The 26,628-nt window shown below is 42.8% G+C and overlaps 1 protein-coding gene across 12 annotated transcripts in view; it reads right to left on the bottom strand.

Moving 5' to 3' along the window:
- Positions 1-9,774: 9,774 nt before the first annotated feature.
- The window catches only part of MSRB3 (methionine sulfoxide reductase B3), an 83,664-nt gene continuing 66,810 nt past the window's right edge, over positions 9,775-26,628 (bottom strand). For 8 of the 12 annotated variants that reach the window (XM_085220603.1, XM_085220650.1, XM_085220619.1 and 5 more), the window contains 2 exons: positions 17,073-17,170; positions 9,775-12,451 (listed from right to left, as the gene is read on the bottom strand). In XM_085220603.1, the coding sequence (XP_085076729.1) occupies positions 12,287-12,451; positions 17,073-17,170 (263 nt within the window). In that variant the 3' untranslated portion in view covers positions 9,775-12,286. The other 4 variants (XM_085220592.1, XM_085220641.1, XM_085220636.1 and 1 more) reach the window with 4 other exon arrangements.

The following is a 26,628-nucleotide window of genomic DNA, read 5'->3' as shown; positions in this document are numbered from 1 at the left end:
CTGTATGTGCTTGTGCAACTTGTGCACCCCGTAGCATCCTGCTGCCCTGAGTCACACAGAACAACACTGCATTCTACTAAAAGGTGCTGCCTCTTGCTTCCACTGAATCTCTTGTTTGCAAATTTCACTGGTTCCTTTTGAGTTCTCATACCATAAGAACTGCTTGTTCCCCATCCATCTTCTCAAAATCATCTTATAGCAACCATATGACCTGCCAGGATACTTGGAATTATATAAAGAAGCAAAGTTTGAGATGGAAACAGTTTGATAGCTGCATCCTCAGAGAGCAGTTAGAAGTGTGGGAAAGAAACCCACTGTACCCAGAGAGGTAGGTGCTTGTATGACTTCTCATCTAGGTCTGGCCCCTCACCAAGAGTTCTTTTTGCCACTGTTGCACCCTCTGGAAGGTTCCTTAGCTCAGGTCAACCCACTGACCTAGGGAACACCAGTTCATTGCAGCACTAGAGTTTTGCTCTCAGCTCCTATCTGCATAAATCACAGTTGGATATCTGCATATTAGGGGGGAGAAAAAAGGAAAAGTGGATCAGTCTCTGCTTCTAAGGGCACTTCAGAGAAGTCTTGCTGCCATCTGATGTCAATTGTCTTCCAGCCCTCATCTTGCAGCTGTGTAGGGAGCCTCTCCTCTTGCAGCCTGGGACGTGGCAGTGAGCAACATGCTGCTGAGCTTTGGGCTGTGTCTTCTTTTCAAGACATTCAGACTGCTTTAGCATACTTACATTCACAGAGCCGCTCATTCCCCAGTTATGGCTTTTGGGATCTGTTCTGTATCATAGCCTTCTCTAGGTGGCATCATGTGGGTATGAATATCACAGAATCACAGAATTGTAGGGGTTGGAAGGGACCTCTAGAGATCATCGAGACCAACCCCCCTGCCAAAGCAGGTTCCCTACACCAGGTCGACAGGTAGGCGTCCAGGCGAGACTTGAATATCTCCAGAGAAGGAGGCTCCACAACCTCCCTGGGCAAATAGCTGAATAGCTCTTTTGGCATCAGCTGAATAGCTGATGCCAAAAGAGTATTAAAGAGTTTTCACATCGTGCTTACCTGGTATGTAGAGCTAGGATAGATCTTAAATGCGCATTTCTTTCTTTGTATCACAGAAGGGGCACTCAGTATCAGTTTTACTGTCATTGAAGGCTTTTACGATATTTTTTTCAAATATTAGGTAGCAGAATCATAGAATCATTAAGGCTGGAAAAGACCACTAAGATCATGCAGTCCAGTCGTCAACCCACCACTACCATGCCCAATAACCATGTCCCTCAGTGCCATATTTACACATTTCTTGAATGCCTCCAGGTACAGTGACTCCACCACCTCCCTGGTAGAAAGATTTGGTTCTCTATTCGTATAAATGGGGAAAGAGAGGCAGAGTCACAGAGCAACCAGCACAACAAGGGCCATCAGGCCGTGGAGGAGATCCTGTTGCCACATGCATTTGAGCAGTCTCAAAACAAATGTGCTTTGCAGTATTGCTCATGCACATGACACAGGGTTGCAGAGGCACCTCAGAGCCACTTCTGCAACATGCAGTGAGCTGCTGAGGAGCTCTGCAAGGAAGAAGGTGCCTATCAGCTCCCTGTGACACGGCACTCACAGCTACAGGCAGCCTGCTGGCACTACGTAATGGTCCACAAGCAGGGCAGTCTGAATGGCACCTTTTGAATCTCAGCCTTTCATGTCTTGGCAAATAGAAAAACAGACATTGATATATGATGAATATAGTGAGAATTGTATTCTAATTGGAAAGAAGACATATGTTGCCTTGTACTGGATCGAGTAACATGAAAGATTAAAATGGCTGTGCTGAATAATTGAGATCCCAGTCATATAATTTTTCCTATCATTTTAAAGTCATGCCACAGAACCAGCAATGTTCCACTAATAAAAAAAAAGGTTGCTCACAAAAAGGAGAAATATCAAAGAGCCACTGGCAACAAGGGACATTAAAAAGAGACACAGACATTTTCCCACTCACCTTTTCATGTGCGCAAGTCCTACTTTATTAAGCTTTGATTCTTTCAGAAAAATAGAAAGACAAGAAAACTGTGGCAAACAGCTACTGTAGATCACCACAGCTGTAAGATGGGGCTGAAGATGCTCTTTTTACCTTTTCACCCCTCAATGCTGCATGTACATGCAGAGCTGTGTTGCAGTGTGGAATTAGCAAGGACCGGCAAGACTTGACAATTTGAATGACTACATTTAGATGCAACTCTGGGGGCCAAAAACAGAAATATATCCAAGGTTGAGGCCAACTTCATCCAAAGGGATGGTTCCTAAATTTAGTGTTGGTAAACAGATTCCTGTTTGTCCTCGGTACCACAAAAAACCAAGGGCCAGAGCCACAGGCGCACACAAAGCCTGTGTCATATTACCAGTAGCTTTAAATTCAGACTACAGCCTCTTTTAAAAGATAGTATTTTTCCAGAAATGTTTATTTTAAATGTAGAGCTGTTATTGTTATTTCTGCTCAGTGGTGTAAAAGTCCAGTTGGAAGAATTTTCTTTCCTCTGCACTGAGGTTGAAAATTCCTGGAAAGCCATGACAATATTCAGCATTCATGATTACACAGACAGACATATTTCATGAAAATTGCATAGCCTTTTAATACTGGATTATGAATGAGCTCTAATGTTGAAATTATATTAGATTGAATTTCAGAACGTATTTAACATATTTCCATACAGCAACCTTGGGATGCCTTTTCAATAACAGTGATTATTACGGGCAGGCTGTTTTTTATGAAAACATTTGTTCAGGGTGGACAAGGCTTCCTGAAAAATGTTGTACATCTTTATGGCTGACGTTTTAGTTGTTTTGAATTAACTTTTTTCACAGCCAGAATGAAACGTTTCACCATATAAGTCTTCATGCATGTCTTCAAACAAACCTGGAGACCTTGCTGTGCATTTTCTGAACTGTAATACAAGAAAACCCTTGGTGAATGAGAGGTGAACATTTTGCCCCCAAGTTATCCTCTCAAAAGATGAATACTCTTAGCTAATGTCTGGCTTTGAAAAGCAGCATTTCTCTCAGCTGATTTGAAGGCATCTCTAAGTAGGTATCATCTTGTAATCAAAGCCAGGCTTACTCTTTCATAGCCCTCATACTGCTGGCTGCCCAGCCCACAGATTGTGGTGAGGACAACCTCTTTAGTTCCTGAACAGAGCACAGCAGAGTTCAGGTCTGTCATTGCATAATGACAAACACATGGAGATAGTGCATCACCCAGACAGCACATGCATTTGGAAAGCCAATATCAACAACCTACCTTTGGGATATGCCCGTAGGCACTGTCCCGGTCTGTCCTTGTGACTGCTCACCTGGCACAATGCGAGGACGGTCACCCAGGTCAGTGGTTCAGCTCTACCAGGTGGTCCTTTTCCCTTCCCTTTAGAAAGGTGCAGAGTTCATATTCCTTTTCCTGGAACGTTAATGGCTTAAAATGCAGTTTATGCCCTACGAGGAGCGACTGAAGGAACTGGAGCTGTTTAGTCTGAGGAAGAGGAGGCTGAGGGGAGACATTATTGCTCTCTTCCAATATCTGAAAGGTGCTTACAGTGAGAGCGGGGTTGGTCTCTTCTCATTTGTGACAGGACGAGGGGAAATGGTATCAAGTTGTGCCAGGGTAAGTTTAGGCTGGATATCGGGAAAAACTCCTTTACAGAAAGGGTGGTTAAGCACTGGAGTAGGCTCTCCAGGGAGGTGGTTGAGTCACCATCCCTGAATGTGTTTAAAAACCACTCAGGGACATGATTTAGTGGAGGGTTGTTAGAGTTAGGGTAGTATGGTTGGGCTGCGGTTGGACTCGATGATCCTTGAAGTCTTTTCCAACCTGAGCAATTCTATGATTCTATGACTCCATGATTCATTCGGAAATGTGTCCACCAGGTAAGGCTCAAGGTCAGTGAGGTGTGTTTGGCAGTTTATGTGGTTCTCTACCAGGGCTGGCCAGCTTGCTTCTCCATCGCCACCCGCTGTCATTAGGAGCACCTGAGTCACCAGACTGTGTTGATGCTGAGCTTCCCTCATTCCCACTGGTGTCAGTTGGAAGCAACTCTATGGAAAATACATTTTACCAGTGCAAGGCACTGACAGGCTTTCCCTCAACCATTAGGAAGTTTGATAGCTCTCATTAGTTTAGTCATTGGAGAAAAGAGATGTGTGTTTCCTACACTGGTGGTACAAATGCTCCCCTCGCTTTTATGCTGCTGGAAGAAATGTGTATTTTCAGGGGAAAAACAGTAATCCATTCACAGTATGCTTCTAAAACCGACTCTATTTTATTCACCTCTCTTAAATGGTCAGAGCAGTGTAACTGGATGCCACAGCCTCTATACTCCTAACACCTAATAGAGATTCTTTGAAGGGACGTTTTGAAGACATTTGAAATAGGAAGCTCTGTGCCCTATCCTCACTGCTGTTGTGAAACTCCAGGTGAGCCCACATAGATGTGGATTTTTATTACAGTTTAACACTGCTAAACACCATCTTGCTGGTTAAGAATGGGCTGAATCATCTAAAACTCACTTTTACTTTTGCCCTCTAACTTGACCCACAGAATGTATCTACTAATTAAATGTCAACAGGAAACAAATGTCTTCATGGAATAAAAGCAGTTATCTACAACAATTTTGGTTTGTGGTGAAGAGGCAAGGATGAAAAAAAATCCACACATAGAAAGTCACATACATTTTAAAACAACATTATAAACTTGTGCATGGCCACCCAGATAGGACGGGAGAGGCTGGAGACACGCAGTTTCTCGGATTCAATAACCTGTGGGGTTCTGTGCTACTGCAGTCGAGCAGCCCTCAGGTGGGATGGCTCTCAGGCTCCCAGCACGGAGAAGTGCAGCTGTGCATTTGCTTGCTCAGTTCTAGCCCTTGAGATGCAATTCCAAAGGTAAGTGAAATCGTATATGCAAGTGCCTCAATCTGTACAAATAGCTGGAAACTCTCACACTTCTTCTTGCTCCCCTATATCACCTCCTCAATAATTCATTTTTTATTTTTATTTTTTTCTCACACAAATGATTTAGAAGGATACCTAGCACAGAGAGATCCCCGTAGCCTGGATGGCTGACTCAAATGAAAGAAGAAATAAAATACCTGAAGGGCAGAGGAAAACCTCCCATCCCACTTGGCACCTGGGCATTGGAAAAATGCCGATCCTCTCTGACCAAAACGTTTTTAGATGCAACCCACTCTTGGGCACTGTCTCAACCTTTGAGGAAATCACTTTCCACTGCAAACACTGACTGTAGTCAATGTAATATATTTATTCCTCTCATCTGAGGATCCCCCACATGCTTTGAGGTATTTGAGTTCATGAGTGGGAATACCAAATATTATTCCTATTGCTCAGTTCCTGTACGTCAGTTGGCTCTTGGACGCCCTCCCTCTATGTCATGGTGTCAGTGAGGATGAGCGAGGCTGCCCTTTGGCCATACCACTGTTTGGTTTAAAACATTAGATTTGGGTCTTGCTAAAAGCACCTCCCACCACTGCTGTCCTTGTTTTCCAAAGTAAACAGCCTCTGGCGTCTTATGACCTGAACAGCCCCAAGTGTCTGACCTTGAAAAACAAAAAATATTTCATTTGCAAAGAAAATCTGCAGCCGAAATGATTTGGGGCACTGCTTTCCTTCCTCAGCAGGATGTTGGAATGTCCAGGCTCTGGTAGGATCTGCTTACATGCCACAGAAACACACAGGAACATATTTGCCCTCTAATGATATATTAGGCAATGGTTTTGAGTTGGCAGCCACTAAAAGCCCTAGCCAAACAAAGATAAAATTGTGATTTATCAACAAAGAATACTGAATTCATGGCCACTTGTGACTGGTGCTAGCCTGCAAAGCTGAAGTTAGGAATGAGGTGAAATGATCACCTTACTCAAGATACTGTGTCTCAGGGCTGAAGCAGCAAAGGTGTTTGAAAGCTTGCAAAGGAGGACGTGGAAATGGAGCAATACTGATGCAGGAAGAGTTGTAATTGGGTGGCATCACAGAATAATGCAGCAGTGGCTGCACTTCATCTGGTATGCACTTTTCCTTTGAGAATTCAGCCCACTGTCTCCAGGACTCTTGCTCCCTGTACAACTTCTCTGGAGTAGCAGGATGTCCCAAAGGCATCCTATTCCCACAGAAAGTTTTAAATGAATCTTGAAAACAACTTCTTTGTACATACCTTGAGGAACCTCTCCCAGCACACCTTCCTCTGTTCCATCCTCTTAACCTTACAGTAGCTTTGTTTTGATGAAGGCTGTGATGTTCAACAGATACTGGAGCAAAGTTAAGACTTAGCACCCATTTTTACAGGCTTTTAGCAGCTTGTGTTATTTTATTTGCAACGAGTTAGGCCAATCTCACAATCCCGCAGTGGAAATTTAGAATTTAAGCTGAGCAGATGAGGTAAACAGCAAGTGGCAAAACACTAATTCCTCCCTGCCCTTCCCACACTTCTCCTACCCTTCCACCTCTTCATTGCTATCTGCGAAGAAATGGATTGCTCCTACACCAAGGAACTCAGCCTTGTCATCATCACTGATGCTCACAAGGATACTGCCTGCAAACCAGCCCCAGCACCACCTCTTTCACAAAAAACAACAAATGAACAGCAAAGAAACCACCAGGGATGCCAGCTGTTACAGATCCCAGCCAAATGTGGTGTTTTGGAGGTGAAAGGATCTCTATACCATTACAGAGCTTCCAAGTTTCCCAGTCCCAAGGGTGTGCTTTCAAGGGAAGCAAAACCTGTTTCAGATCACTCCAGATATTTTCTGCCCTGCCCAGCAGTTACACCTGAGGATGTTCTCCAGATGTTTGTGTTTGTATGAAACATACAATAATAAAGTGGTAAACTGGAGAAGACAATGCCCAGACTGCAAGAAGGAGCTGCCTGGGAAAACATGAAAACTAACCAGCCCACACACAAAATCAACTTGTTCACATTAATGGGATGATGAAGATGTATTTTACTGGCCCTTCTGAAGAACCACCACTTTTCTCTGCAAGTAGGCACACAAGATTTGCCCAGTTTCTCCTGTTGCCAGCAGGGGAGCAGAGTCCTTGCACCTGGGCAGATGGAGCCTGAGACAACATGAAGCCCAATTGCAACTACAGTGAAAAAAAAAAGAAAATGTCATTTTCTGGAGTGCTAGCTATTGAAAAAAACAAAAGAGAAGAAAATCCATGCAGCAAGTGAAAAGTGAGGTGGTGGAAACAGATCTGCTGCACGAGGGCAGTAAAATTTCCTGGCCAGAGGTTAGACCTCCGATATCATCTGTACTGAAACCACAAAGGGTACCAAATGAGAGTGCCCTGCCTAAGACATCCGCAGAGTGAAATGTCTTCAGTGTTCAAAAGCTGTCTAATAAGAGACAAATGAAATAGGAGTTTGAAACTGGAAGCCTTTTCTCTTTCATTTTCTGGAACTGCTTCTCCTTTTCTACTGATCTATGCTGGCTAAGGGAAAGGACTGAGCAGGCTGGCTCAGAGTCCTAGAAGGTCTCTGGGGAAGGTGTCTGAGTGTACTATTTCTGCTTAATTTGGACTGCTCAAGCAGGCCCTGATCCCAAAAACATGTGGACATAACGGAGACCTTTTTTCTTAGTGCCTTTAATATTACACTGGTGGCCTGTATAACGATTTCAGGACATCACATGCCTAAACTGCACAGAGTTTGGCCATTTCAGTGATTTCACCAATTGTGGTTATGTTTAGTAGTATTATCTTGCTTTTTATTAAGAAATTAAAAAAAAAAAAAGACTGTAAAAGCAATGCAGCTGCTGAGTACTAATGTGGCTCTTATCTGAAAGGAGTAGTCAGGAGCTATAGTATCATTTCTCTCTGTAACAAAAAGGGAGCAAGAAGTGAGGCTGTAATGCAACCATTCAAATATGCCAGATTAAACATTTTTGCAGGTTTATTTTGGGACCTGTAGGTGGCCTCATCTTAATAGTCAATAAACCAAGAACTATTAGTTCAGTTTATCAACAAACTAAGCAACACTTTCTCTTCTTGCTCTACTGAATCTGGATGCTGATAAGTTTGCTTCCAGTGCAGCTTACAGCTTGCCATTTCATTCTGTATGCAAGAGGGTACAGTGAACACTGATTTCAGTGCTGGAAGTGTGGACATCTGTTTTGTCCGCATCTTTACAATCTTTCAAGGTTGCAAAGAGAGACCGTGAAGCTCTCAGTCAGGACCAGTAGAGTAATCTGTATCAACTGGTTTGCATTCCATCACAGACCACAGGTGAATAAGCAGAGAACTGCTGACAGTGCACGGACATCAACCACGGGCATTTTGTAATGTACTGAGCCATAAGAACAATGAATGTAAGTCACATATTCAGTTAGAAAAGACTTCAGCTCGTTGCTTAAGCCAATTCAGTTGGCTAAAAGACTGCAAAACAAGGATAAGTGAACCGAGATTGAGACATTTCAGTACAGCCAATAGACCACCAACATCCACACTATGCATCATATTTGGTATGATGAGTTCTTCAGCATCGCCTCATCAGAAGCACTGACTTAGCATGTTGTCTTACTGAGCTGAGGGAAAAAGTCATTATTTGGGATGGAGAAGATAGGGAATAAAATGAGACTTAGCCAGTGCTACAGAAAGTTCTTTTGTCACTGTTAAAGGGGGCAAAAACATCACGTGCCTCATGTGAGTGTGCTGGGCAGGCCTCACTTCATGCACCACTGTGACCTCTGTCTTGCATTGGGCATGGCTGGGTGCTTCAGCTGTACCTTGCTTTTCAACAGAAGAGGACAAAGCTTTTGGACGTCACTTACCTGTAAGTCTGAGAGGCTGAACTTCCTCACAAGCTTCCGCTCCCTTCCTGGAGCAATGTCTCTGCTGTATAACCCCAGATGTGAGTCTACCGCTGTCCGTATGGGCACATGTACTATAGTTGCTGTGGTAAGGCCCCAGTGTTAACAAGTTTACATACACAAAATGTACTTTTTTAGTGGGGTGCCCAGCCCTGCGTCCCATTTTGTTAGGTACCAGTTAGTCCATCAGTCTGGGAGCATCACTCCATCACAGGTCTGAGAGGGAACTACAGGCTGAGAAGCAGTATTAGAAGGGAGTAAGTGTTGGGCTAATGAACATTCTACTAAGGTGGTAAAATAAGTCTTCATTGTGTCTTAAGACGTCCAGCATGTGAATTAATCTTGCAGTAACTCCCAGGTTCCTGTGAGTAAAAGCATGGAAGCAGGTTTGAGAACAGCCTGCAAGCTCTTCCCCTCCGTTGCACCCATCTTTCCAGACCCACCACCGAGCCGATTTACTGAGTAGCACTACCCTGCTGCCCACCATGCATTCCCAACTTGTCCTTACAGACAAAGCTTTGCCAAAACCCAACTTTCCAGCCAAATTTCTTGGCTGCAGATCGAGCCCAGGCACTGCGGGGTGCCTACAGCTTGCATGTCACTTGCCAGCCCCCACATCAAATCATCTGGAAGCAGACAAAACTTTTGCTAAGGTGAAAGCCGTGCCCTTTTCTAAATATTTCCCTGTTTACTGGGCCTGGATGCTTGTGATGTTTACCCAATGGACAGTAATGCAAGGAAATGTGAGACCCTGTGGTCCTGTGCCCCTAACAATGGACTGCCTGAGACAAAGGGATGCCATACAATATTTACAGTTCAGACACAGCAAGAAAGAGCAGCTCCTGGGCTGTAGCAGGCGGCACATAAACCTGCAGCAAAAACAAATAAATGAGGGAGGAGAGCGGGATTATTTATAAAGGGATTTATTTTATATTCGTGTACAACAAATATATGAAAACAAATTGAATTTGAAAAACGTATATTTGATTTCTTAAAAGTATTGAACTCTTTTAAGTAAAAAGGTACTGAAGCTAAAATTATACTTGGATAGATATATGTTTGTGTACGTATATATATATAAAAACATGTGCAATTATTTATATATATAGTATATATAAATAACGTGTGACACAGTATTTTAAGGTATGCTATTTAAACATCTGAGTAACAATAGAGATATTATAAAATATAGTTTGCTATTTCTACACAATTTGCATTTAGTTTTCATAAGCATCTAGACAGTGCAAAATGTAAAGATACGGAAATATTCTCCTATTGTTCTATACATTGTGCTATTCCCAAATTTCCTCTGGCATGATCATAACCAGACTGAACCAAATTTGGAGGGTTCAACACTAGCCCTTCCTAGCATCTTCTAAAAGCAATAAAAGGAAATCTGTCTTGCCTTGCCCTGTGCTGTAGTATAGTTTGCACACAAGAGAGAACAATGCATTTCCTATGTTAAATGGTCTAACTCCCAGAGATCACATACACCTCACCATATTGACTCATTTCATTGCACTCCATATCCTGCAAAAATAAATCTCCTGTAGGACAGCACACATTACTGCATACTGAAGTTCAAGCAATATATTTCTTTAACATAAGGCAGAAATAGACTGAAATTTGATAACACTTAAATCCAACAGCAATCTGGAATTAAACCACATTTACGTACCACATTTTTATAGATGCTGCCTTTTTTACGTTTATGTTAGAAAATGTGGTCGAGAAAACCTACTTTTCTTTAAATAAAAGTGAGGGATCAGAGCAGCCCTTCTCTAAGAAACTGCTAAAAACCGACGGGACCAGGAGGAACTTGACTGCCTTGAAACAGCACAGGTCAGTCCGCAGCAGCCTTGTTAGTAGCTATTCCTTGTATGACATCTGGGGGAATGCTCATGCGAGTAGGTGCTCACTGCACTTTCAGCTCTAAGTATTTATCATCTGATTTGCATGTAGTCTAAGCTAAGGTACTGTATGCTTTTTTCATGCATTTGTTATTTGTATTGGCAATTCTGGCCATTCTGCATGCTTTTACAGTTGCTGTATTTTAACAGAAGTATGTTCGTACTCTAGGAAATGTGTTTATTATCACCGACATAAAAACCTCAATCCTGCTTCCATAAAAATCAGTGGTTGTTTTGCTCCTCCTGGAAATAAAACTGGATCCAAATATGTTAGTCACACGGTTTGCTAATAAAAGTGAATACTGTATTCATCAAGTCTCTCAACGCTTAAAGGCAAAGCGGTGTCAGCAAATGCTGTATGTTATAGCTTAAGAAACAGTATTATGCACAATTCTAGGCAAACTTATTCAATAAAATCTAAAAGCAGCTGTGAAAAACACCTTATGGGATGGCAAATTTTGCTGCATGAAAACTGCTGGAGCTTTGATAGGTCTTTTTTCAATTGGTTTCTTAAACCAACTCTGCACTCATGTCCTACATCGCAATTGCACAAAACAAGGGCTGTGGCCCTGCAGGCAGCACGTGTCCAGGCCACAGTCAGACAGGGCACTTCAGGTGTCTCTGTGCCTGCTGCATTCCTCAGCTCCCTTTCAGCAGAAATTGTTCTGTTTCCGAATCCTACTGTCAAGCAGCTGACCAGATAAAGATCTAGCAGTGCTCCGGTTCATCTCTGCACTTGTCCATGGAATGGCCCCGTGCAGATTTCAGCCTTAATTCGGATTTCAGGCCTCACAAAACCAAGTCTCATTAGAAGCTTGCATAAGTGAGCCTTACTGGTTAGAACCTTTATTTGAATACCAGAGGGGAAAACAGATGCTGAGACAATGTTTACACCCTTTCTAACCACACCCTTGAAATTTTGGCAGTAAGTTAGCCAAAGGATGGGCTGTGCATCTTACCCATCTCTTCTAGTTGGGAAGGAACAGCCATAAATACAAGCCTTTGCAGGGTGCGGCTGAAACTCGGAGATGGCTGAATGCATATGACCAAGGGCGCGTGCCTCGCAAGTCAGAACAAAGCAGAGATGTGCTGGGAATCCGGGATTTCTTATACCCAGAAATTTCCTATAATCTGGAGATAAACACAATTCCCATCCCCCACACAAAAAGGAACATTATTCAGACCTACAGTAAGAAACTCCTAACTCGCAATGCCAAAGCCCCTTGATTTAAGGATTCCCCAAAGCAATCTCTAAAAAAAAAAAAAAAAGAAAAAGAAAACAAAAGAAGAAAACCTGTGAAGTCAGTCAATGCATTTTTCAATCCAATTATATAGTAAAATGCACTGGCAGGCAAGGCCCCAGCTCCAGAAAGGAGCAGAAGAAAAAGGATGGTGCAAAATGCTTTCATACATTTACACATTCTTAGGATATAAGGTAGCAGGCAACTCAGAAAACATGCCTTGTGAGCTGTGCGGGATGAGAGCAGCTCTCTGCGGGTTTCCCATGTCCTACAGCTCAGCTTTGCCTGTTTGGGCAGGACGGGTGCTACCACTGCCTTCCCCGGCGCTGTTCTTCTCTGCAGGTTTGAAGGATAACGAAGCAGAGTTTATGCAGTACCGTTTGCCAGTTGGACGAGGTCCATCATCAAAAATGTGCCCGAGGTGTGCACCGCACTGAAACAAAACACAACAGAGTATCACTGGGATTCTGCACAGCCCAACGGCGTCACAGCAGCATTACGCAGTGCCGCTCCCAGGAAAGCACACTGGTGCCCATGTGGCCCTTGCAGTCGGGATCCACAACCTATGTTTATGGATGAGAGCTATCCAGGAAGATGATCTGCTGATACCACCAGTGCCTGAGATTTAAAGCCCGACCTTCCTGCGTGTTTCATGTCATGTCATTGCACGTGTCCAACTAAGCTGCTCTCTGCTGAATCCTCATAAGGAAACATTAAGCTCCCTGGTGATCCTGGCAAGGACCTGGAGCAATGAAGACACTCCTCGCAGGATGTCCCGATACTCATTCTTTTTATCTCTACAGTCTGCCATTTTGCTGAACCTCGGGGTCCTTTTGAGTGCACCTCTGCTCCCCTCCCATGGAGGGAATGGAGCTCACCCACCACCACTCATCCCACACTACTTTCTGCAGCACACGGGACATAGAGACGGGTGACTGAAAGACACCCATGGGGAGACATGTAAAATATATCTCAATGAATACTCTCTAGCTGGGGTTAATTTATAAATAGGAATGATGCTAAATTTGTTTTCTGAAAGGAATATGAAACCACAAATGGTCCGTTGACACTTCAGTGCTATATGAACTGGCTTCAGACACATGCAGTGTTATTTAGGGTAAACACAACTGCTCCTGTCTGAGGGAAAGGTACAGTCCCAGGCTTTTCAGAAAAGAACAGCATTTTGAAGTTGATCCAATTGGTCCTCATTCAAAACCAGGATTACTATCCCCGCACATTGCAGCTGACAACATATCAGGATAATATTAACTTCTCATAATTAGTCACTTAAATTCCACAAGTTCATTTTTACAGTCTGCCACGAGAAATAAAAAAAAAAAATAAAAGGTTGCACTGGAGAAATATTTATCTTCAACAGGAAAGTCATGCTGCTTTCCTAAAGAGCCTTCGCCTTTCAAGTCAATGGCTGATCTCAGTGAGAGCTGGAATGATGTAACTGAGATCACAGCGCTGTTAGCAGGCTCACAGTCAGACAGCAAAAATTAGGGAGCGCCAATTATTCTTAACATTTAATTAATTCACAGCATCCCAAATACAGAGAGGCACTACTGATTACTCTGAGTGGTGAATGAGTTAGTGATGGCAACTTTCTACCCTGCAGTTAATGTGCTGCTAATGTGCTCCTGCTGTTACTGCTTTTAATTCATCAAAGCAGTAAGAAGGACGCCTGCAGAAGCAGGTAGAGTCTTGGCTTCAGGTTATACTCTCAGCAGACTTAAGCTTTCACAGCAGCTAGGAAAGACAGAAGTGCTTCTGGTTAGTGGCAGCCCACAGAAATCCTCAGGACCTGCAGCCCCAACCTCCACATCCCAGAGCAGATTCCCAGCTCCCACTGACAAGCAGAGGGAGCACTGTAGCCCAGCAGGACTTTGCAATGATGGAAGAAAAAACAAGAAAATAGGAAAAGGCAAAGAAAAGTTGCAGAGGTATTACAGAAGACAAAGCTCATTTTCCTGGAAGATCACTGTCTTGCAACTTTTTCTTCCATTCTCCAGCCCTTACTTCATTTTCCTTTACGCTGGAGGCCCTTCTTAAGTCAGCTTGGACAGAAAACCTGAGGAGTTTCTACAAGCGGAGTCTCTCACAATGAAGCATTTCACTTTGATTAAAGCTGTTCCATACCTCAGAAAAAAATCTGAAGAAACTTAGTGTCCCAGAGAGAGCATTTTTCTAAATGCTCAGCATCTTAATTAAATCATCTCGAGGAAGAATGCTTCAAAACCTCCTGCCTAGAAGTGTTAAACAGATCTTTTCCAGATTAACGTTTGCCTGAAGATAAATCATTCCCTCTCCATTGGACAGAAACAGAAGAAGAGAAACCATAGAGAGAAACAGTATGCAGGAGTAATATACTCACAAACATATAGACTAGGGAGACAATCTATCAAAAAGGCTTTCCTCAGAAAACCTGAAAAGCTGTGCTCAAGTTCAAGGTAGTCGCATTACACCTCTTTGTGCTGGCAGAATCACACCAGGGTTGGATTACTACAAAATTTGTTACCTTTTGAGATTACCCCGCACCAAAAATTTATGTGGCAATTCTCTCTGTAGAGGACTCTATAACTCATCTGCCCTGAAAAGAAATGTAATTCAACCCTTTGTATCGCAGCATAAGAACCGCTGGCCCTCAGCTGAGAGCACAAAGAATGAATTGATTTTGCTGTCCTCCCCACGCACAATAGGTGCTGACCATTTTTCTAGGGCGTACATGTATGCCTGCAAAGCCTCCCCAGAAGCAACAATCATCTGTTGTGGCCTTATGCTCAAATATCCTTGGCAGAACGCACTGGGACGGTGACATGGTTGGAGTGAAGCATCTGAACTATGTGTTTAGGAGCAGGAAAGGGGGGGCTGCTGCTAGCTGTCAGTATGCTTGGATCTCCAGCCTCCTGGTTCTAATATGCTGCCAGGAGTTGCAGAGAGCAGCTTGCAATCAGCTGCTGCAACCCATTCTGAGTTAGGAATGTGCAAACAACTCTTCTGCAACTACAAAACTTTATTGATTCTTACAGGTACAAATAACAGCAAGGGAGACCTCGGGGGAAGGAACTCTCAAGCAGGAAAGAGAAAGAAGAGAGAGCTGCAAACAGATTTACATTATTCCTCAAATGCATTTGCAATTAACTTCCACCTGCCACTAAAAATTGACCTTTTAAATACATCCAAGGTAACACATTTCCAAAAAGTTATTTTTAGGATAAGCCGACGGATGTCTTTGCTTTATATTACGGCCATTTTCCCCTACTGTACGCTTTCTATTACGGAGAAGATTAAAAGATGTTTCTTACTCTCTCAGAGAGGTGAAAGGACTTTGAAAGAAAAATCAACTACGTTTTCATCTGCAAAAGATTAATAAGGGCTTGGGTGTAGGGTTGGGGTGCTTCCCTCCTCTTTTGCTAAGGCCTGCCATATCAATCCCGTGCATTTCCAAGCTGCAGTAAAGTTGTGCCTTTCTTTGCAGCTGCACGTGCGATTCACATTCCGACGGCTCTGAGGAGGAGAGGAAATGGTTTTGTTATGGATACACAGTGTGGTGGTATTAACTTGTGCTGAGCAGTGGCTGCAAAGATGTTTACCACTCTTCAAGCTATTTCCCTGTGTGACTTGATCGTCTGTGGGGTTACTGCACCAGGAAGCTGGCAGAACTGATCACATGTTGCCAGTGGATTATATAGCGACTTTGGTTGCATTTTTTTTCTTCAGGCTGTACATTTAGCTTTTGGTTTTGCTCCAAGTTTATGGCGTCTGTATGTGACTGCTGCTAATACTGATGGTCTCAGGTCTGCTAGTTTTGTTTGGCAACAGGCAAATGACATTCCCAGATTCCATGTCCTGACCACAGGCTGCCTTGGGCTTTGCTCCAGTGAACCCAGGAGCTCTGGCCATCTCCTGAAGGGTGTCAGCAGACACATTTTCAGCAAGCTGGCAGCACGCTTATTTTAGCACTGTTCAGCCCTAAGGAGAGGTGAAGAAAGTAAGTTACAGTTTTGATTACTCCGGTAATTACTGATGAAGCGAGAGACTCCCATCCTGTAGTCCTGTTGCTACCTTGCTAGGGAATTTAGGGAAACGGATGTTCCAAAAGCATTAAACAGATCTCCTAAACCATAACTTTAATGTAAAAACTATAGAACTGTGCACAAGATATGCTGATTTGGCCATAAATATATTGGGCCAGACCCTCTACCCAGAGTGAAGTTAGCGGATTCTCCAAATAAAGATGATCTTGCCTCTCTTCAGGAAACTTCTAAACTCTCTTTGAGCATTCATATACGAGAACTGATCAACATAAAAGGACGTGTATCATCAGCATTGAAATCAGTTACTCTACCAGCACTGCTGTCTGAAAAAAGCACAGCAAGTTCTCACGGCCCAAAGGAAGCCCTGCTTCTCTTAGGAGGAAAGTGGGTGCATGGGGCACGGTGCTGCAAGCTGCTGGGTACATCTGCCGAGTGCCTCTGCTAGGCAATGACTGCACTGTTCCCTTTGCAGAGCAGCACAAAGGGTGAGAGCAAGCAGAACAAGACAGATAACGGAAAATTTGGGCATGATGTGAATGACTACTGACTTCATTATTACGGCAGACAGGATGGACTGTGCTGGGAATGTGTGCTGGGGCTCACTTAGCACTGTTGCACGGTAATGTGCAGTGATGGAATCAGCACACGGGCAGTTGCTCCACTGTTTCCAGCTTCCATCCCAGCTGCTCACATGTGGAGGAGGTCGGCCAGGAGCAGAAGCTCCTTTGAAGGGACCCTCTTCAGGAAGACAATTTCTGTAGACTCAGCACCAAGCCTGGCCATTTACATCTGCTCTGTTAAATCTCACACCAGACAACAATGTGCATTTCAACAAGCCCTTCGTGCCTTCAGTCATTCCACCCAGCTATTATACCTACGGCCCACTGTGCTCTCTTACAATGATTACTATTTAATGGAACTGAAAGGTTTGCAAATCTTAGAGAAAATACAGCACGTTGTAATGATTTTTGCAGCCTTTGCCATCAGAATGGTCTTTGTGTGCTATAAACTAACCTGACTGCAGGATATTTCAATCCGATGCATCCCATAGGAAAAATCATCAGTGAGAGTAATTGTATCGGGACTGATCACATCATAGAAGGAAGGCCAACCTGGAAAAGAGGAACAACGTAAGTGTGAAAAGATAGTGTATATGTGGCAGAAGATGGCATTCAAAAAAGCAGAGATATAATCACACTTTGAAAAATGTTTACTTCATTCCAGAGCCTAGAAATACCAAAATGGAGATTTTAGGTCACAAACCATGTAAGTATTTTGTAATTTTTTTCTCTAAATACAAAATTTTTATTAAGCTGACTCTAGCTGTCCATCTTGTATCTCTACAGATACTCTCACACGTCACTTAGTTCAGACAGGAAAGTGGTCAGGTAAGCCAGATTCAGCCTCATCATCAACACAAAACCCTAGTGAAAAGCAATTCTATACCAGTAGATGCATATCAAGTATACCTTTTCAGCCACCCCTCAAAAACTAGTCATAGAATCATAGAATGGCTTGGGTTAGAAGGAACCTGAAAGTTAATCTAGTTCTAACTCTCCTGATCTGTTCCTATGTCCCTAAGGACAGTTTCCCAGGGGATCTCATCCAATAATTTCTTCAACAGCCAGAACTTTGTTCTCCTGATGTTCAGGATCCTGACTCCACTCTTTGCCAGGCCCATATTCCTCAAGATCAGAAACTCAACCAGGGCATGGTTACTATGGCCAGACTGCTTCCAACCTTAACCTGTTTAATGATCTTCTCTGCATGTTATGTCACTACTCCTGGCCCCACCCCTGCTCTTGAGAGGACCAGGGGCTCCGGACAGCCGTCTCCTCACCCTCGCTTCTCAGCTTTTGGAACTTCCTCTCACATGGTGAGAGGTGCTGCTCTTCAGAATGTGGCTGCAGTGATGCCAACCACCTCGGAAAATGTCATCATATGCACCATTTCCTGAAGCTGAGTTCCCACATAAGGACCTGATAGGCCTTAGGGTCATGTCAACATCCACCAGGGCCCATCTGAAATCCCACCATCCCTCTCATTCAGTCTCCTGCCAAATATTGCAACACACACAGATAACTCTTGCTCTCTGTGTATTAAACATATGCCCATGCAGAGGGAACTTCCTTGTTTGTTCTTCTAGTATCTGCTAAGCATTTGCTACAGATGATTTCATAAAATGCAATAAGCTATTAACAAACAGCAGCAGTTGTGAATCACTGCATGCAGATGAGTAAAGGATGCATACAGCTTTCCATGAGTAACAGAAGTAGAATTTCCTATCCAGTAAAAGAAGATGTGGAAGCTATCTAAATGTGGGTAAGGAAAACGTGTAAACTCAGAAAGAAAACTGTATGTCTTCAGTTGTATCTTAAGCCATTAAATAGAGAATACACTTACTAGGATGCAAGCAAAGTAGTAATACAATTTTAAGAAAAAAATGCTCAGAAATGCATTTCTCTCTCCCTTTTGGGAACCTCTGTACATATACAGCAGCATTCCTGAGCCTGCAGCCTGAAGGCACTGCAGGTCCCAAGTCCTGTGCTCCCCAGGAGCCTACTAAAATCACAAGTGTTTCCCCTCCCAGAACTCACTGCAGAAGTAGAGTCATTCTTTTTTCCCCAAAAGTATTGCAGATGGGAGAGTAGCACACAGCAGATAGACCAAAGTGCAAGAAATCTGAATAGGGAAAATATCCCACAAGACAGGAACTCAATGCAGCAATGACAACCGTAAAAAAACAATTTATAAGTTCTTCCCCTCATGCAAAATAGCCCTGCCAAACAAATACCTTCACAAACAGAAAAGGAACAAACATATGACAAGTTTTGCAGAAGGGCTTATCCTGTTGACAGAAAAATTGATGCCTCCTAATCAGTGGCACCTCTCCAACATCATTCATCATCTCCTTAGCTTGGCCTCTGTCTAATGAAAATTGAGGTTTTACAGAGAGCAGGTCAGAATATTTTTAATGAAACATTTTAGTTACTGAAATTTAAATATTTTGCAAACCAGACATTGGCTACTTCTCAGTTTGCCCTCATATGATGGCAGAGAATTTCCAAAGACAGAACTGCTTAGAGCAACCAGCTATCTCATCGTGTGAAAGCGTTTGGAGGAGGAACACCGCAGTGCTGCAGAAATCCTCAAAGGCAACCCTCCCTCCTCCACAACGGCAACAAGGGGGAAGCTTCAAAGGCTGCTACACAGAGATTGAAGCAATCTGTGTCTTGCTGAGAAAATTATCTTGTGAGAAGACTTTGGAGGAGATGTGTTTATGTCAGCTTTGACATTAAAGAAAGACCATCCATCCTTCTTTCTCCAGGCTTTTCCTTTTGGTCTTCCCATTCAGCACAGAAAAAAATTATTTGCTTTGGATACATTCCATGCACTTTTAAAAAATGAAGTCATCTGAAACCCATATAAATTGTCAAGCTCCTCCTAAAGAAGCCTTTGGACCCAAGTGGAGTAACTTCAGCTTCATTCTACACATGACACGTATTCCAAACACTCTACCATTGCCACATGTGTTCCCCGAGGCAGGGACTAGGAAGCAGCCTGTGCCACCATGGTGCAAACCTTCAATTCTCAGTCATGCTGTTTCTCCACTGCGGCTTAGGCACCAGGCTCACTAGGCACTGGGACAAACTGGTGACTCCACGAGGGCTGACTGAAACCTGGGCAAACCTTGGGACAGAAATGTTCTTGAGGGCACTGTGAAACACTCTGCCAGTCAACCCTGATGAGACAACAAACAAACTGCTCACCAAGTTGCGGAGCTGATCTCACCAGGAAAATCAGTCCCCCTCTGCTGTCCCATTTCCCCTCTTCAGAGCTAAAGTGGAAAACCTATTTGATAGTTTGCTAAGCCTTCTCTGGCCATCTCTTCTACTATAAAAGCTGCCAGGAACAAGCTGTGGAAGCAGTCTGCTTGCCAGTACATCAGGCAATACCCAGTGACATTGGAAAACAAATTAGATCGCTGTAGGTTTTTCATATGCTCGCTCTTTCTTCGTAAGTGCTGAATGACCCAGCAGTGGATCGCCCTTGCAAGCTCCCAGCTACTTTTCCTGCCATCCCACTGGCTGCTGTCAGCCACTCCTTCCCTTCCCAGTGCCTGTTCCTTCCTACTATAAGGCTGCAACATGGCTGACTCACTACTTTAGACTGCTGCTGACTGTGCAGGAGCGCTCTGGCCTGCCCCTGAAGGCTGTTTGGCTGTTTGGCTGGGAAAACTTCTGCACTGAAGCAGGAATGGGTTGGAAGGAGATAATTTTGAATCTCTTCTGCTTCTACTAAGAGAAACAGTAATCCTTAGATCTGTTGAGATGGAGCTGTGAAGAAGACCCTTTAAAATGGTGGTGCTTAGTCCCAAACGTCTACAGGTTACGACCATCTGTCAGATCTGTCTCAGCACATCTGATGGGCAGCAGGAGCAGGAGTGCTGCTGTTTGAAGGATGGTAAACCATGACAGCCAGGAAGAAATAGCTGCAGGAGGAAAGGGGCAAAGGGTAATTGCAGGAGACAGGATGGAGCAGAGAGGGGATCTCCCAGCTGAGTGAACAACTTCAAATGACATTTGCCCAATTTCTCTTGCGAAGAACAGCTCAGCTTTGTGCATACATTTATCCCAGAATGTAAAGTTTAGTCTGAGGGAACATATGACACTAGAATGGTCAGCAATTCTTATCAAATTATAGATATTTAGACTGGGATCATTCTTACTTTCACAATCATTTGACATCATACTGGCAATATAAAGCAAGAGTCTGTTGTGTTTGTGTTTATTCTAGTGACCCTTCATGCGGGAATCAGACCATTATGTTCTAAGGGTCAGTTTCTGGTATGTTAAGCCAGACATGCAGATGAACGGTTATTCAGATATAGCAGGTATGCTTTATTAGACCTAAAATACACCAAATAAAGGAATGATGTTTTATTCTGTCCAGTACCTAAGTGAAAACCATTTGGAAACTGAATATCACTGACAGATCTTTTCCACTCTATCCTGCATGAGTAATAGAAGAGATCTCATGCTACAGGGCATCACACATACAAAGTCACATCCCATTCTTTCTCATTTTGGTACATTCCCCAAATGTTTCATAAAAGCTGTGCAGCATTCATAAAATTCACCTTACACCATCTCACCAAAACTGAATATTTTATTCCTCATGATGGGCTTTGTTCTGGCAAAGAGTAGACAGCCATTCTTACCTCGTCATCAAATAATATTTTCTTCAGAGCAGAAATTGTGTGACACTGCCTTGGGCAGCAGAAGTGAGAATCATAGAATCATAGAATTACTCAGGTTGGAAGGGACGTCAAGGATCATCAAGTCCAACCGCAGCCTCACCATAGTACCCTAACTCTAACAACCCTCTGCTAAATCATATCTTTGAGCACCACATCCAAATGGCTCTTAAACACATCCAGGGACGGTGACCCAACCACCTCCCTGGGGAGCCTATTCCAATGTTTAACCACCCTTTCTGTAAAGAAGTGTTTCCTAACGTCCAACCTAAACTTACCTTGGTGCAACTTGAGGCCATTTCCCCTTGTCTTGTCACCTGTCATCAGTGAGAAGAGACCTACCCCTCTCTCACTGTAAGCACCTTTCAGATACTGGAAGAGAGTAATAAAGTCTCTCCTCAGCCGCCTCTTCCCCAGACTAAACAGCCCCAGCTCCCTCAGCCTTTCCTCATAGGGCTGATTTTCCAAGACCTTCACTAGCCTCGTTGCCCTTCTTTGGTCCTACTCCAGTACCTCCACGTCCTTTCTATACTGAGGTGCCCAAAACTGAACACAGTACTGGAGATGAGGCCTCACCAATGCCGAGTACAGGGGCAGGATGACATCCCTAGTCCTGCTCACCACACCATTCCTGATAGAAGCCAGGATGCCATTGGCCTTCTTGGCCACCAGGGCACACTGCTGGCTTGTGAGGAACAAGAAGGAAGAGAAGTATTGGCTCTGGTAGCCTATGATGAATGACACTTCTTCAGCCCTGGTGATAGGGTTTCAAATTGTTTGAAAGAGGCATCTTTCTCATGGTCAGACTTATTCAAGATACCTGACTGAGTTGGTACTACCAATGAGCCACCTAAGATGGGCACATTACGGGCAGCTGGCACAAGGTGAGTATCATGACAACATGGGCAACCATCATGTGGCAGTCCAGATAGCAGACAAACTGAGCAGTTTGTCCTTAAACTGACATGCCTAAGTCGTGGCAATGCATTCCATATGCCAAACATTTAGCATCTCCTGTGTACTCCTGGCAGAAGAATGAAGCCCCAGCCGGAGCAGACCATCTCATTCACATTAACACAGGAAATTCTACAGCACCTTTGTCCCGTTGGCTTCTCCAGGACAATGCTGACCTCAGAAAGACATTTGGTTCTGTAAACATTTGGAACAGTCTAGCTGTTGATTGACTGATCAATTTTAAAAGCATCTCAATCATCCTTCCAATTTTGCACGTTTGCATGCATTTTACTGTACTTAGATCTCCAACATCCTAATAAATGGATGCAAGCACTTAGACATCTAAGTGTTATAATATGAGCCTATAATTACTTGCAGAAGCGAAATGGCAGGCTGCTTTTGAAAATCAGCCCTGCTAGGCTATTTTTCTCCCTCTCGTGAACTAATATTCCTTTTGACATTTTTTTTTTTGAACAGTACAATTGTATCTTAAAGCATCTAGCGCTCTGACATTATTCCCATTTCATACACCTGCTGACTGGAGACCTCCACAGTCTTTTAATAACTGTGATGTCAGTAGTTATGTTTTTCATTTTAGAACCCAAAGAGACCCAAAGTTCAACCTGCATTTTATCATTCTTTTTTGTAATTATTCCAAGCATTTACTTCAGTGAGTTATTTACAGATGGAGAAGTAGGGAGAGATGGAAGATGTTAGAACTACCAAATGGCACCAGATGGAAAAGGGGACCTTGACCTGAAAAATACCTCGTTTCTCTGATGTGCTGTATTTTTAGAATTCTGATTCCCTTTTAACCTAATGCGGATTGATGAAAACCCAAAGGCTTTTTAAGGTAGAGTATCATCATTTATCTTCACTGAGAAAGCTATGTCTGTGTAAAAACATGAAGCATATAGGACTGAAAAAAAAAAAAAAAAGAGGTAATAAAGCTTCTGCTTTGAAACTGCTGTAAAGTTGAGGGGCCTTCACTTTCTTTCTCACACATTTATTGAAACTAAATCTGAAAGACGCAGGCATCCACAGCTCCACAGCTGTAACTTCTCACATACAAGTTTAATGCAGAACTACAAAGTGACATATTCCTTTATGTAGAATGCCTCTGCAAATACAGGGTTATTTTTCATAATATGCTGGGTCATTTTTCATAATATCTCCATGATGATGAATGCATAATAAATATACACACTTACAAATGTTTTACTGTCAGGTAACACTACTTTGAGTGGAGGTCCATTTAATTTACCCAAGTGTATCTAAAAACAGATTCAGGCACAGAAACATTCATGTTCATCAGCAAATGGCTGCACATTGGATACATATTTCATGAGAAAGAAAACATGGGTTCTTTCCAGCACCATCCAGGCAAAGTGATTGTTAGGGAAAAGCTGAAAGTTCACTTCTAGAATGTCATTTGACATCTGAATTTTTCAGAATGAGAGTGACCCTGATGATTCTTGAGCAATGAAAACATAGGGCCTGCTCACTTCAGCAATTAATAACTGTATCACAATACAGCTACTGCCACAATTGCTTCCTTAATCCTCTCCCTGATTTCTAAAATACTGCTAAATACAAATTGGCTGTTTTAGAGCCTTCCTCTAAAACACTTTTGACATCTCCAGCATCTGGGCTGCTGTTAAAATCAACAGGTAGGCAGAAGCTGGGATCTTCCTCAAGTCTTCCTGCAAAGATTGAGTTACTAATCGTTTCTTTCTTGGTTCTGGTTCAACAAAACTACTGAACCTAACTCACTTCCTCCCAAAGGATGGCTTTCTCCCGTCATCTGAACAGTGTCTCTTGTTACTTTAAATCACGGGTAATGTTTTTAAAAATATATCTTACACATAAGTCAGTTGTAGATCTTCAGCATCAAAGGAGCCAAGCAGAATCATGTAAGGCAGCATAACCTTAAGCTATAATTTTAAAATGCCACTAAGAAATGTCTCAAATAGTTTCTAAAATTTACTGTTGACCTAGTAACCTTAGTCCAAAACATTCAACTTTCAATAAGTGTTTTTATTTTCCTTCCAACAAATATATGTATCACAAAGTATCTTGAAATCTCTATTCTTATGAGTTATTGGCACAATTCACTAAAATAACAGAAGCTTTCAAGCAAGACAAGTAAATCGGGATAATAGTGTAGAAGGCAAGCTTTCCAATAGAAATGATTTGACAGAAATCACAATCCTAATGGAGTATGTTCACAGAGAAAGTAAAAAAAAAAAAACAACAAAACAACAAAAAACAACAAAACACAGAACAAATGCAACTCAGTAATAATCAGCATCCGGCACTGAAACGAGCAGCAGTTGCAGATGAAGTACATATTTAAAAGATTTGTCACAGGGTGTTTCAAGTAATGAACATCCACAATTTGTTGTTAGACCTGCTGAAATATTTTCCTGTCACATTGTTGCACATGTCTGGGAAATAAAGTCTGTGAAGAATGGCCAGAGCTCAGTTACATAGAAAAACTGTAACGACAGAAGTTGATTTCTAACAGAAAATTGGTTTTAATGAAAAAAAAAAAAAAAAAAAAAAAAAAAGGAAAAAGGAAAAAGAAAAAAAGCTGCAGCCTTCATTGTCTTCCTTTTGGAGTGATACTCCTTCTGCTGACTACCATGCCCATATCAGCGTGTGCTGCAGCAGACAAGCCCTCCTCGATACAGCAAGACAAACAGGCCCTCAGTGCAGTTCTAAAGTTCTGAAAGAAGGCAAAGAGTTATTACACTGATGAAATACTAAAGAAAGACAAAGGCCCCCTTTTTTCTGTTTACTTTAGATACTGAATGAGATGCCTTGGTAAGGGAACTTAGTCACAAATAACTGAGGAAGGACATCATACTCTCAGCCAGCAAGGAAATATTTGTCTGGGCCGAGATGAGGGGCAGCTGGCAGCAGGCAAAGGCTGCTCAGGGTGCATGGAGCAGCAGGGTGAAAGTGGAGCCACAAATGCCAGCTCTGCCGCAAAGGGCTTTGGTCATGGAACGAGAGGTGGGGTAGGATCCTTCTGATGGCACTGTGAGGTGGTGGGGAACAGCCCCCTCCTCTTTGCCCTATATTACAGATTATCAACCCACCCTTACAACAGATGCATTTCCAGCACAGGGACGTGCCTAGGGAGTTCCAGGCCAGCCAGGCCCCATGAGGAGCCAGCCCTAAGTCCTTTCCTCCCCCCAGGAGCCACATATGGACTGACCACACCATGGCCCACCTTGCACCCAGGCCCAGGGAGTGTGACTGTACCCTCTGCTGAGGCCTGGTCTGTTCAACGCATGCCTGCATGCTGCACCAAAGGATGCAACAGCAATAGGCGGTGCATAAAGTCCTAAAAGAAGAGAAAGGGAATGATTTGTGGGGTTAGTTTGTTCGGAGTTAGTGTTGGCTTGGGGAGAGGTTTAAATCTTTTTAACAACCTCTTGTGCAAACAAAAGGAGGTACGTAATAATGTTGACTAGAAAATAAAGACCTTTCTCCACAGAAAAGCCTGACAAAAACAATATACATGTATACACACACCCCCACACACCCTTTTTCTTTTATCTGTGGAAAACTTCAACTGAAACTGAAAATTTCTGATTCTGAAAACTGAAACTACTGCAATTGAAAAGTTCATATTTCAAATTATAATGTTCACCTTCTGCTTTGCTTTCTGTCACAATTCCTGAAGCAAAGCATGTCCTTTGTACTAAACCTGGTATTTTCTTTCAGGAAAGATTTCAAAGAAAAACTTTTCACAGACATACTCTATGACAAAGACAAAGGAAAGAAGCAGCCTGGCAAACTGCTTGAAACTAACCTCATGAGGAGTGCTTCTCCTTAATGCCGTGCTGGGGGAAGCCCAACATGCCTGTGGAACCACCTGGGCACGGACCAAACTACACATAGGTCTCTCATATTTTGCCCACACTATTCCTTGTATGATTGCATCCTTGATCTTATTTTTTTAACAGATTCTACTATATTTTTGGCTTGGATAATAATAATAAAAAAATAGAACAAACACAACTGTATATCAATGATGACGATATGGAATTCATTTTCAACCTAAACTAAGAGCATTTGTAATGAAGTAAAGGACAGACCGTCACAGTGGAAGTCAATTACATTCATTACATGTTTTTTTCAAACAAATAATGCTGGTTTATAAACATCCAGCTCACTTCAGGGTCTTGTTTTCTCTTACACTACCCTAAAATACACTTTAAAAGGAATAATTGGTTTGGAAAAGAAATATGATGCAATAAACAAGAGGAGAAATAAGAGAAGTTTTAGAGAGAATCAGCGAAAAGGAAATGAGCCAATGTGCAGGAGAAGATTGGAAGAGGCAAGATG

This window comes from Meleagris gallopavo, chromosome 1 (genome assembly GCF_905368555.1).
Source record: "Meleagris gallopavo chromosome 1, MGAL_WU_HG_1.1, whole genome shotgun sequence".
NCBI lineage: Eukaryota > Metazoa > Chordata > Aves > Galliformes > Phasianidae > Meleagris > Meleagris gallopavo.
This window is presented reverse-complemented; position numbering and strand designations above follow the sequence as displayed.